This window comes from Anolis carolinensis, chromosome 2 (assembly GCF_035594765.1).
Source record: "Anolis carolinensis isolate JA03-04 chromosome 2, rAnoCar3.1.pri, whole genome shotgun sequence".
Taxonomy (NCBI): Eukaryota; Metazoa; Chordata; class Lepidosauria; order Squamata; family Dactyloidae; genus Anolis; species Anolis carolinensis.
Genome location: NC_085842.1, coordinates 24391991 through 24405741, shown reverse-complemented (window position 1 = coordinate 24405741; position 13751 = coordinate 24391991). Strand labels below are relative to the sequence as shown.

At 40.0% G+C, this 13751-nt stretch overlaps 1 protein-coding gene across 1 annotated transcript in view; it reads right to left on the bottom strand.

Annotated features, from left to right (window-relative positions):
• Positions 1 to 4544: 4544 nt before the first annotated feature.
• Positions 4545 to 13751, bottom strand: part of LOC100559320 (E3 ubiquitin-protein ligase TRIM7) — a 41804-nt gene continuing 32597 nt past the window's right edge. Inside the window, exons 11-15 of the mRNA XM_062969316.1 lie at positions 11503 to 11721; positions 9838 to 9860; positions 7994 to 8112; positions 6480 to 6512; positions 4545 to 5448 (exon numbers count right to left, since the gene is read on the bottom strand). Of these exons, the coding sequence (XP_062825386.1) occupies positions 4928 to 5448; positions 6480 to 6512; positions 7994 to 8112; positions 9838 to 9860; positions 11503 to 11721 (915 nt within the window). The 3' untranslated portion in view covers positions 4545 to 4927. The remainder of the gene's footprint in view (positions 5449 to 6479; positions 6513 to 7993; positions 8113 to 9837; positions 9861 to 11502; positions 11722 to 13751) is intronic.

The window sequence follows — 13751 nt, the reverse complement described above, 5'->3', positions numbered from 1 at the left end:
AGCTCTGCATTGTTTATATAGGCATTGAATGTTTGCCTGTTATTTTGTTGAAAGCTGGCCTGAGTCCCCATGGGGAGATAGATAGACCAGGATGCAAATGAAGTTTTATTATTATTGTTGTTGCTATTATTATTATTATTATTGTCACCATATTGTTTTTGTTTACCCTCCTTTTCCACTTACAGAGCTAGTTTACTGTTTTTCTTTGAAATATGGTAAATATTCAGAACATTTAACCTACTGATGTCTCAATATAATTTTATTGGTATCTATTTTTATTTTGAAATTTACCAGTAGCTACTGCATTTCCCACCCTCGACTTATACTTATGTCAATAGGTTTTCCCAGTTTTTTGTGGTAAAATTAGGTGCCTCGGCTTATATTTGGGTCGGCTTATACTTAAATATATATGTTATGTCCCAGCATCTTGAACACACATGTTTTGAGTTTTCATCTATAAAATGCTGGAGGAATACAATTGAGCATGCTAAGAGGATGTCCAGAATGAGATCCCAACCATCTTGAATCCCATCCCTGAATAAAGGTGAGATGTAAAAGCCTAATAGACACAGAAATAAAGCCTATGATCAAACTTGAACTAGGACAACTTTATCAAAATCATATCAATGGAACATTTTTTTTCAAATATGACAGCAAACAGTTCTTTATCTTTTGGGGCATAATTTTGCTTTATTATGCTAAGTGACCTTGAGGCATAGGACACTAGTTTGTTATCCTAAAGCAAACATGCTCCCGGGACATCTTTCAATGCATCAGTCTAGATAACAACTGGTATTGAAGTATGGGTATATGATACAACTGTTGTTTGATAATGTCAAAAGCTTTATGATGTTCTGACATTCACTGGAATGTGGAAAACTACATTTTTACCACAAATGGTACTGTCAGCTCTGCCTCCTGAATAATGTACTTTGCCAGTGATTGTACTGACCCCCAACATCTAAAAATGCCTTGTCTATCCTCAGGTGGCTTTATTTCCTAAATAGTTTTACATTTCTTGTTATCAAATGTGGTCTTTATTAAAATTGATATTCTTAGCACATGCTGTTTCCATAACCTGATGTAAAATTTCATCTTGCTGCTCAACTGTTGTTGCTCTTATGATCATGACATCAGCTTTCATATATTGAGTGTGTGTGTGTGTGTGTGTGTGTGTATAAAATTTATATGCCCAAAAGTTTCCTGATTTTTTTGTTGTTGAAAGATTTCAGATAAGATTTTGGCTTCAGTGGTAGACAACTGAAACAATACCATCTCCATGGTATATTAAATGTACATAATATTGACAAAGGCTTATCTAGTTCAATATGTATGTGATAAGGACTCTGGAATTTATGTAAGTTTGAAACTACAGTAGAGTCTCACTTATCCCCAATTAACGGGCCGGCAGAATGTTGGATAAGCAAAAATGTTGGATAATAAGGAGGGATTAAGGAAAAGCCCATTAAACAATAAATTATGTTATGATTTTACAAATTAAACACAAATTAAACACCAAAACATCATGTTTTACAACAAATGGACAGAAAAAGCAGTTCAATACACAGTAATTACTATGTAGTAATTACTGTATTTACGAATTTAGCACCAACACTTCACAATGTATTGAAAAAATGACTATAAAAACATTGACTACTAAAAGGCAAACTGCGTTGGATAATACAGAACGTTGGATAAGTGAATGTTGGATAAGCGAGACTCTACTGTATTTTAGGGTATAGGCTAAACTGTTTTCCTGCATTAGAAATTTAATCACGTGTGTGCTATCAACTTGACAACCTAAATCCAAAATCTCACAAAATGGTCTAATAATGGAATTACTATGCAATCTGTTACATAAAGCAATAATTTAGCCATTCCTTTTGAAGTGCAACATTCAAACGCAATGGTTCCCAATGGATGCATTCTTGCTTCCTCATAAGCTACAAGAACCGCATTAGCCTTAGCTATCACTTTCTTGCCTGGTACCTTACAGAATATACCAAATGGTGAAACATTTGCTTCATATTTCTTATTTAATTTAGGCTTAACTGGACATCCTTGTATAAGGATGTCGCACACAACATTTACTTGTAGCTACACCCAAAACTTTCTGCTTACATTGAGAATTGTTTTTCTTGAGCTCAGGAAACAGTTGTTGGTATTGCACACTTTCAGGATTTAGCACTGTTACTTTACAAAACCCGTCATTATGATTTTTCTTGCAAGTGTTTCCAGACCCGGGGCATTTTCGATGTTTGTGAACTGTACCCAATAAAGACCCTTGATATCTTTCACCCAATCATGTCTGCCCTCCTGTTGTATCTTATTAGTGCCAAGAGCTTCAACTGAAATTCCAAAGAGCTTTTTCTATTTCTGCCCCTGCCTTATGGAATGCCTTGCGGCCCTATATGAGAGCCATGCGTGAGTTTGGGCCTTTTACCCTAGCACTCAAGACCTAGCTCTTTACTAGAGCTTTTAATCTATGTTAATTTTATCAATATTTGTATGTATGTATTTTTATCCTTTACAATTTTATCTTGTAAATCGCCTAGAGCATCGTGGATGGAGGGCGATTAATAAGTAATTAAATGATGATGATGATGATGATGATGATGATGATGATGATGATGATGATGATGATATCTGTTAAATGTAAAAGAGGTGCCTAAGATCTATATTGGCAATACTATGGCCAAGATAGTTTTGACTTTGGTTCTTTCATAAATTCCTACCCAAGTTTTAAGTCTTCTAATATTTTGACTATATTCTCCAAAAGTGCTCTTTTTTTTTTGGGGGGGGGGGGGGGGACGAAGCAGGATTCAGCACCTTGGAGAACTTTTAAAATCTTAAAAAAAAAAAACAAAAACAGAATGGACTCATTGCTCCTACTGAAAAGAGAGAGGTGTGAGTTTTAAAAACTTTCCTCCATGGTCCCAGAAGAAGTATAAGAGCTTGGCTGGTAAAAAATGCTCTTCTCTTCTCTCTCTCACCACTGATAGAACCTGCAGGCTGCCAAGGTGTTTCCAGACACAATTAAAAGTGCTGGTTTTGACTTACAAAGTCCTATATGGCTCCAGTCCAGGTCATCCAATGAACTGTATCTCTTTCTATGAACCTGGTGGACATCTACGATCAACTGGGGAGGGCCTTCTCTCTGTTCCACCACCCACTCAAGCGTGTTTAGTGGGAACATGGGAGATGGCCATTCCGGTGGCTGCTCCCAGACTGTGGAACTCCCTCCCAAGAAACACCAGCAACCTTATCACAAAAGCTGCCAGAATTACCATGGATCATGGCAAATGTGGTGGTGCCCATTGGGGGGTGTGGGGAACCCATCAACCCATGCCCTGCATCTCCTGGATTCCTAGCAAGCCGATCCCATGGAGGGAAGAGTCAACTGCCCAGCTTTCCCCCATTGCTTCTGGTGCAACACAGGAAACCTCCTGTGTTGCGTATGCTGATTCTGCGCTAGTTCACCCACAAAGCGCCACCAGAAATTCCTCTGCATCATGGGATGGGAGCTGGAGGGCTCCGTGGGTAGCCATGTAGCATGGGGGGGGGGGCTTGAGGTGCTTTAGCCCCCCCTCAAAGAAAATTTCTCAGGGTGGTCTTACATTTATTATTTAAACTGTTATGTTTATTCATATCATGATCTGATCACCATGCTCAATATATCCCATATGCATGGGGGTATTGGGATAACGATACAAAAGGTTTGCTAGGGTAGATCTTCTCTCATGCAGACTCACCCCCACCCGGAACCAAAATCCCAGCCCCACCTGAATCAAAATCCTGGCTACCGGCAGATCTTCCTCTGCCAGCAGGCATTTGGGGAAGAATAAGAGTCACGTTGCTGGAGAGGTTGTGGGTGGGAATTTGGAAGGAGGCAGGGACTGCGAGTTTTAAAGACTATTTTAAATGTATTTATTATATTTTAATATTTTAATATTTTAATATTTTTTTACCTTAATACAGTATTATTTAATTGTTGTTTAAATTTTTTATTGAGTTATTTAAAAAGCTGTCCAAAATGTGGGATTGTTAGCCACCTTGAGTCCACACGGGGAGAAAGGCAACGTATAAATAAAGACCCTACAGTCACCTACAGACCCGCCGCTAAGATCCTACACGTGGAAGGCAATCATACTTAGCCACAAATGATAGGCTATGATGATGATGGCAAAGGTAAAGGTTTCCCCCTGACATTAAGTCATCCCCATAGTGCTCATCTCCATTTCTAAGCTGAAGAGCCCCCATTGTCCATAGACACCTCCAAAGTCATGTGGCCGGCATGACTGCATGGAGCACCATTACCTGCCCGCTGGAGTGATACCTATTGATTTACTCACATTCGTATGTTTTCAAACTGCTAGGTTGGCAGAAGCTGGGGCTAATCGCGGGAGCTCTACCCACTCCCTGGATTTGAACAGCTGACCATTCGGTCCGCAAGTTCAGCAGTTCAGTGGTTTAACCTGCTGCTTCACCTGGGGCTCCTATGGTGATGATGACGACGAGGATGAAATAAAGTAAATAACAGAAGATTTGGCAGAATCAGTTTATTAGAAACTGTTTTCACTTTGTAAAAAGCAATGAAACTTTGCCCATTCCTTCCCTCCCACTCATACCCCTAATCTCTGTCCATTAACAATTATACAGAGACTTTTATTTTATTAATCTTTTCCAAAATCTTGGCAGACAGCCTGCTTATACTGTACCTATAAGAGACATGTTCCTTAAGAACAAACCAGCTGAGAGAATTCTTAGAAAAGTCAGGACTCTTCCTCGGGAGGTATGGGATATTTAAGGACAATGAGAACGGCTGTGTCTGTATAACCTTGCAGAAGGGAGTAAAAGCCCACAAATAGTTGATTTAGTCACAGTGATCTAAAGAGGAAGTCTTGTGGCTTTGGCTTGCTGGACAGTTTTAAGGAGAGATGCTCAGGTGGCTTTTTCCCAGAACATAAAAGAAGGGAAAGAGAGTCTCTCCTCTGAATGAAGCCTCAGAAAATGTATAGAGATGGTCCCCTGTATCACCATTATGAAAAGCAACCTGGCCTCTAGGATAGTTCAGAGACACTTGGATTTTCTTGAGATTCCCATTTGAAAACAAATCATGAGGATGAGGAGTTCTGAAAGCCACAAAGCGACCTCTCAACTTCCCTACAGCCCAGATCCCTCCCTCGGGACCATAGACAAGGCCTCCAGTTCTTTGTACAGACTCTCTGGTGACTCCTACCATCCAGTGTTTTTCATCTTTTTCAACAGTGACTTCCCAGAAATGTTTGCCTGCTGTGAATCCTTCACGGCCCAGGACACAAGAATATGTCCCAAATCTCTTTTTATTGTCAGGCAGGAATTGGCTTTTGTCTCCCAGAGTCACACTTCTATGATCTTCAGACAGAATGAGCAAGGGGTGAGCAGTGTCTGGATCCAGAGTTATATTTTCTGTATTAGGTGAGGGGGAGACATAGGGGGGAAAGACAATTCAATTTGGTGAATAATCAGCATTATAATTTCAAGTACACTACGGAGATCTCTTTACCCTTCCCATTTGTAGATATAGTAAAGGATGCAAATATTTGAATGAATCAATAAAATAAATACTCTTGGAAATGAAAAACTAAAATCAGTTAGTATTATCCTGCAAGATAGCTTTTAAGCGCTTCTGCAAGAAATTAGAGCTGAATTCCTACTTGCATTTGGGCTCAATGCTTGTGACTAATGCATGGGTCTGGTATTCCTTCCCCTCCTCCTTCAGGGATCCTATTAGCATGAATCCCTGAGTAGACACACATCTCTGCATTTCTAAATAAAAATAGCAGGTGCACCACTTGCCACTATCTTTGTATTCATGCATGTTAGAAAATCCCAAACAGATGTAACAGGGTCTAATAGCACTTTTGAGACAAAAGACCCTTCCACACAGCCATATAATTCAGATTATCAAAGTAGATAATCATCAACATTATCTGCTTTGAACTGGATTATATGAGTCTACACTGTAGAAGGGGTCTACGATGCTGGTAGCATAAGTTTTCATAGACGTAAATCTCCATCAGATCCACATAGATGGAGACTTACTCTACAAAGGCTTATGCTCCCAGCTTCTTTCTCACAGTCTTGAAGGTGCTACAAGATCTCTTTGCATCCATATCCAGGCTAACACAGCCATATCTTTAAGTTCTGTGGCTATAGAATTACTGACTTTCTCACCTCTCACATTTAAAAGTATCAGAGTTTCCACAAAATTTGTGACCATTCACTATACAATTTTTTTAAAAAAGCTTTAAAAACTAAACTAAAAACAAGCTGCATAACAAACCAACAAGAATCCTACTTCTGACCATAACCACTTAAAAACAAACACATTTTATTCCCCTTCTCCCCACACATTAAAAAATGACTTCCTGCTCTATCAAGTAAACACATCTATCTATTATACTGGACTTCTTGCTACTACTTCATCAGAAATTTACCTTTTTGCAGCTGGAGTCTAGACAGTAGAGTATCTGAGTAAAAATAGATACATAAAGATTACCAGTAAGCACCAAACAATCAGGCTTACATTATGTCTAATGAACAAAAAATATCAATTCAAACAGTGGAACTCTCTCCCCTGGACAGTGGTGGAGGCTCCTTCTTTGGAGCCTTTTAAGCAGAGGCTGGATGGCCATCTGTCGGGGGTGCTTTGAATGAGATTTTCCTTCTTCTTGCAGGGGGTTGGACAGGATGGCCCGCGAGGTCTCTTCCAACTTTACCATTCTATGATTCTATGAATTGCTTCGTTTCCTCATTTCAAATAAAGAACTGAAGCAAAACTGAAATAAATCTGCCAGAGGGCAATTCTCTTAACAACTCTAAACTACTTGCAGTTGGCAATGCAAACCTGTGGATATCAGTTCTATACATTCTGCTGAAATGGGTTCCAAGTTGACTGAACATACATTTGGAAACCAAACACTACCATTTTTTCTCTAGTTATTTGCAGAGGTTCCTGAATGTTGTTTTCATTCAATCTAGTTTCAAACCTTGTTATGGTTGCAGACAACTTTGGGAGATAAACTATCTGGGGGTTGGAGAGTGGAATGTGTCTTGCTGGTATTGCTACATCTTTCAAAAGCTTCTGATATGGTTGACCATGATATCCTTTGGGATTTCTCACTAGGCTAAAACCTGGAGGGACTGTTTCACAGAGGCTCTGTTCCTTCCTCACAAGCTCTGTTTTGTTACCTATGCTAATAAAGATAAAGGTTTTTCCCTGACATTAAGTCCAATCATGTCCAACTCAGGGGGTTGGTGCTTATCTCCATTTCTAAGCCAAAGAGTTGTCCGTAGACAACCCAAGGTCATGTGGCCAGCATGCCTGCATGGAGCACTGTTACCTTCCTGCCAGAGCGGTACCTATTGATCTACTCACATTTGCATGTTTTCAAACTGCTAGGTTGGCAGAAGCTGAGGCTAATAGCGGGTGCTCACTCCACTCCCCAGATTCGAACCTGCAACCTTTTGGTCCGCAAGTTCAGCAGCTCAGCACTTTAACACACTACACCACAGGCTACATATGTGAAACCCTTACCAGAGGCATGAAAACATAGGCTGACAGTCTGGGTGTACTGCTGAATCAGCCTTGAGCCTGGAAGTCCAGGTTTCTGTGGTGGTCAAGAGTGCATTTGCACACTTAAGGCTGATGCACTAACTGTGCCTATTCCTGGAGATGCTTGACCTGGTCATGGTAAAAGATACCTTCATGGTATCCTGCTTGGATGACTGTAATACATTTTATGTTGGGCTCTGCTTTGGAAGCCATAGTTGATCTGAAGGGCAACAGCCAAATTGTTAAGCAATGCTCTTGCTACAACAGCTTCATTTTCTGTCACTCTTTTTCTAAGCAAAAGAAAAAAACCCTCTGGCAACAAGAAGAAGGGAAGAAAGCTTGTCGTATTTGGATTAATATAATTGCCAACATAAACTAAGCTGCAGTTTCTCTTACCTTGGAATTGCTTCATGGTTCCAGAAAGAAATAGTCTACTATCATCCAAGTCTCCTATTTTCCATTTTAGTTCGGGAAGAAAATCTACTGGATCCTGAAGTGTGCTTTCATTCTCACTCCTAAAAAAAAAAAAAAGCAGGATTAACCCACCACTCTTCCAAGCCAGTCCAGACATGCCAGAGCCAGTGTAGTGTAGTGATTTAAGCATTGGGATGGAACTCGGGGGATCCCAAGTTCAAATATTTACTCAGCCATGAAAAATCACTAAAACACTTTCTCAGCTAAGTGGGAGTAATGGAAAACCTCATCTGAATAAAGTTTGCTGAGAAACCCATAATTAAAGTCAACAAAAGTCAGAGTAATCTTGGAGGAATATAACACAACAATAACAACAATCTTGGGCAGGAGTCTCTAGTACATCATGTGAAGGTACCATAACAATATATGCACTTCACACTCACTAAGGCCTCCTCCCTTCCAATACTATATTCTTGTTGCTGTATCTGAAGTACCTAAGCTGATAAAGTAGATAATGATATAGGAGAAATGTTTAACAGGAGGTCAGCTATAATCATCCGTATTCACTAAAGGTAAAGGTAAAGGTTTTCCCCTGACGTTAAGTCCAGTCATGTCTGACTCTGGGGGTTGGTGCTCATCTCCATTTCTAAGCCGAAGAGCCGGCGTTGTCCGTAGACACCTCCAAGGTCATGTGGCTGGCATGACTACATGGAGCGCCGTTACCTTCCCGCCGGAGCGGTACCTATTGATCTACTCACATTGGCATGTTTTCGAACTGCTAGGTTGGCAGAAGCTGGGGCTAACAGCGGGTGCTCATTCCGCTCCCGGGATTTGAACCTGGGACCTTTTGGTCTGCAAGTTCAGCAGCTCAGTGCTTTAACACACTTCGCCACCGGGGCTCCGTATTCACTAGTTTACTGCAAAAGTCATGCTAATCATATAGAAGAGAAGTCTAGGCTAAGAGTGAATTGCCACATGGAATATTCACCCTAAAGGTGTATTTTCAGTTGATGAGAGGAGAAATCCAAACAACTGCCATCACCACCCCAGAGACAAGCCGGAAAGTATTAGAGAGTCTGTTACAGGATTTGCTAATCAGTGTTTCGCAAACTCTGTTCCTCCAAGTGTTTTGGACTTCACCTCCCAGAAATCTCAGTCATCTTACCTGCTGTTAGGAATTGTGGGAGCTGAAGTCCAAATATCTGGAGTAGCACAGTTTGGGAAACACTGTGTTAGATAAGTATGACTTGCAAGTAAGATTTTAATTAATTAGATGCCTCCTGTCTGAACAGAAAGAGAATGGGTAAGGAACATTCTCTTTGATTTCTGGTCATCTTAAAAGACGGCAAGCCTTAAAAAAAATACAAATTGGAATTTTCCTTTGAAACCCCCTCCCTCCTACTGACAATAAATGACCTCACTGTTGCATTCAAGAGAACAGGAAGTTTTTTAATGATCTCATTTTTTGTAATGAATGGGAGATCTTGCCAAACTGCTTCAGAATGGCACACCTTATATTTAATTGGTTTTGTCCCATGTGTGGCAACTCCACCTGAGGACCATCCAAGGAGCCATCAGAAGACATTACCAGATGGTGACAAGCAGAGATCACGTTCACATCTTCATTTAGGCAAAAGCTCTGCATGCATCACTTTAAGCACATAGTAGAGTCTTTTCTTTTGAACTCCAAAATGGTAATGTTAAGGTCAAGACTTGCACCTCTCAGAGGTATTTCCTTCATTCCAGGTGACAGCCCCCAAATTTCACATTCTATATCCAGACCCTTCCCAGGATCTGGCTAATGAAAGTGAGTGGGATCTACTTACCTCTGCAGAATGCTTCTCACATCCTAGAAGGAAAAAAGAAGGTAAAAGGACAGTCAGGGTCTTTCACAACCACTTTGTGAGGAGGCACTCTGGTTCTGCTAGTGATGCTTTGTGCAAGTCCAAAGCTTTATTAAAAATATTATTGACAGAGCTTCTGACAAAGAGGGCTGATTACCTCTGTTTGCATCTCAGACTGTCATAGACAAATGGAAGTGGAGAACATGTTAATGGAGGGAGGGATAGCTTGGAAACTAGATAGGGATGCTTGACCTTTTCACTGCATTTTTCTATATATGCAGTCAGGGTGATAAAACTCTTTGAAGTCCGCATAATCCTCTCAAAGAAGGGTGTAATTCTGATTTTGATGGACTGCAGCTGCCAGTTTTCCTTGCCACTAGCTTTTCCAGCTAGGAGCACTAGTAGTAATAACTTTATAACTTTATTCTTATATCCCGCCCATCTCCCCGAAGGTACTCGGCGCGGCTCACAAGGGGACCAAGCCCAGCAATACACAATAAAATACAATCACATAAATATACTTAAAACATATAAACATAAAATCATAAAACATATAATACATTAAAATATACTCAACACCAATAGCTAATATTTGCAGTCACGTTCAACCAATAGTGAAGCTATAAAGGTAAAAGTAAAGGTTTCCTCTGACGTTAAGTCCAGTCGTGACCAACTCTGGGGGTTGGTACTCATCTCCATTTCTAAGCCGAAGAGCCGGCATTGTCCATAGACACCTCCAAAGTCATGTGGCTGGCATGACTGCATGGAGCGCCGTTACCTTCCTGCCGGAGCAGTACCTATTGATCTACTCACATTGGCATGTTTTCGAACTGCTAGGTTGGTAGGAGCTGGGGCCAATAGCGGGTGCTCATTCTGCTCACGGGATTTGAACCTGGGACCTTTTGGTCTGCAAGTTCAGCAGCTCAGCTCTTTAACACACTGTGCCACCAGGGCCCCCAATAGTGAAGCTATATACAACATAAATTATGCTTAGTGATGCTGTAGATCTAAGAAATTCAGAGATGGGCAAAGTGTGGCCCTTAGAACTAGTAGTACTTTTAGTGCTTTGGGGGGAAGGAGTTCAGGTGAATTTTAAGGATTTTTTGGCCCTCAAAATACCTAAAAGCTACCAGTGTCACCTAAAAATACAGTGCCTTGCTTCTCCAGACCCCCAATGCTGTGACAATCTCATCAAACCTGAAGCAAACAAACAAAATTCAGCTGGAAATGCTCCAAAATGTCAAGCAGAAGTGATATCGCCTTACTTTGGGTGCATACTGGATAGCCAAATGGGCAAATGCCACTCCCAACCTAATTCAGCCTCCTGTTCCTTATCCCAGCTATCCAGATGCCTTCAGAGAGTATGTAAGAAGGGCATGGATAATACCCATTTGGGAGGCATTGGGACACAACACATTAGTAAAGAGATTAAAAAGATAAGTTTATTTAGAAAACTCTGAAGTTTACCCTAAGGAAAATGTGTACTTCTGCTTTCCTCCAATGCGCCTGTATGTAACAGAGCTAGTTCTTCATTACATTGGTCTTAGCCCTTTTTGCAGCTAAAGAAGGTGCACAGTAACAACAGTCAAGAGTTCTGCAGGCAGCCTTGCTCTGGAGAGTCACAAAGCAGGTTTCTGATCTTCTTACCTGCAGGAGTTCCAATGGTGGCTGATGAAACTTCTCTTCCATTTCCTCATAGAGACTTTCAAGAGAGGATAGTTTAGCCATGCGCTCCTTCCTTAACCTTCCAATCTCCTTCTCTACCTCCTCAATCTGGGCCAGATGAGACTTCTCCTGCTTTTCCAGAAACTGATGGAATTGTCTGAATTCTTTCATTGTCTTTTCTTTCTCCATTTTTATTTGCTTCTGAAATTGGCAGGCAGAATGGAAAAAACTGTAGCCTAGCAATTACAGGAATTAATCAGTGTTCAGATACACAAGGTTCCACATCCAGGATGGCCTTTTATTAATATGCAAAGAGGTCTTGTAGCAACACAGAGAAAATGAATTAGTGGCATAAGCTTACACAGATTGTCTACTTTCTCAGATGTATGAAATGCCTAGGAATAGGACCTTACAGGTAGAATGTGCGTTGGAATAGCCATGGAAAGATAAAGCCTAAGGGTATGGTGCTTAAGTGACAGGGTCAGTATTCATTCAAGTCATTGGGAGACAAGGCAGGAAGGCCAATGTTGCCTAAAACCAGGTGAATACGTAACCATATGAATGGTGGAGGGTGCTATTTGAGTGTAGTGTGATCATGTCTGAGAATCAGAAATAAGATGCCTGGTGTTAACTAATGTTTTAAAATGTGCACTGTTGACAGACTGGTTTCTCTTTCCAATCATACCTTATACCAGGGGTCCTCAAACTTTTAAAGCAGAGGGCCGGTCCACAATCTTTCAAACTGTGGAGGGGCCGAATTATCATTTGAAAAAAAAACCCGAACAAATTCCTGTGCACACTGCACATATCTTCTTTGTAGTGCAAAACAACAACAACAACGAAAAAACAATACAATATTTAAAAATGAAAACAATTGTAACCAACATAAACCTATCAGGATTTCAATGGGAAGTGTGGGCCTGCTTCTGGCCTATGAGATAGTCAAGTTAATTAGGATTGTTGTTGTTGTGTGCCTTCAAGTCATTTCGGACTTTGGCCAAACCTATGTCTAAAATTATTTATTTATTCATTTACTACGTTTATTTATTACATTTATATCCTGCCCTTCTCAACCCAAAGGGGACTCAGAGCAGCTTTATGTACATACAATATATTATATTATTAGCATAGCACAATATTAGCATTATATATTACTACATTGAACTATACCACTATACTGTAATATTATATGTAATATATAACATATAATTAATATTATTATATGGTATTATTATTATTATTATATTGTATAACATTATAATATTATCAATATTATATGTATATACAATATATTATATTATTAAAAATGATATAAAAATATTATATTATAAAACTGAGGGCGGGGGCCAGGTAAATGACCTTGGAGGGCCGCATCCGGCCCCCGGGCCTTAGTTGGGGACCCCTGCCTTATACAGTAGAGTCTTGCTTATCCAACATAAACGGGCCGGCAGAACATTGGATAAGCAAAAATGTTGGATAATAAGGAGGGATTAAGGAAAAGCCTATTAAACATCAAATTACGTTATGATTTTACAAATCAAGCACCAAAACATCATGTTTTACAACAAATTAACAGAAAAAGTAGTTCAATACATTGTAACGTTATGTAGTAAAATATTGCAACATTTACTACAAAAACATTGACTACTAAAAGGCAGACTGCGTTGGATAATACAAAATGTTGGATAAGCGAAGGTTGGATAAGTGAGACTCTACTGTAGCTGTTTTTTCAATAACAAAAACAAAACCAATGACAGATGTTTTGAGGTTAAAAATGAAATGCCTAGGAAGATTGTTGTGTTCTAGAACTGGATTTTATACATTTTTATTCCAAAAGTCTGATTTATGTTCATTATTCTCTGGTACTAAGATTGGCCTGTTTGCCCAATGCAGGGTGCTGAAGGACATTGTTGACATATAACATATGAGAAGATGAGCAAGTCAAAGTGCCTCTGTGGACCACGTGATTATTTCCTGTGATGACATTTCCTGAGTAAATGTGTGGGTAGAGCTGGCATTTAGGTTTGTGGCAAGGTCTTAATTGTGTGTTTGTTTTTTTACTTCATGCAATGGCTATTGTAGCTTGACGAATGCTTGTTGTATTTCCCTGAGTTTGGAATCAATGACTTGTGGGTCTGAGCCTATGTAATTGCATGAGAGAGCTGGACAGCAGCCTATGCATTTGATGGTATGTTCAGGATGGAAACAGGAGGCGTGTGAATACATGTAGC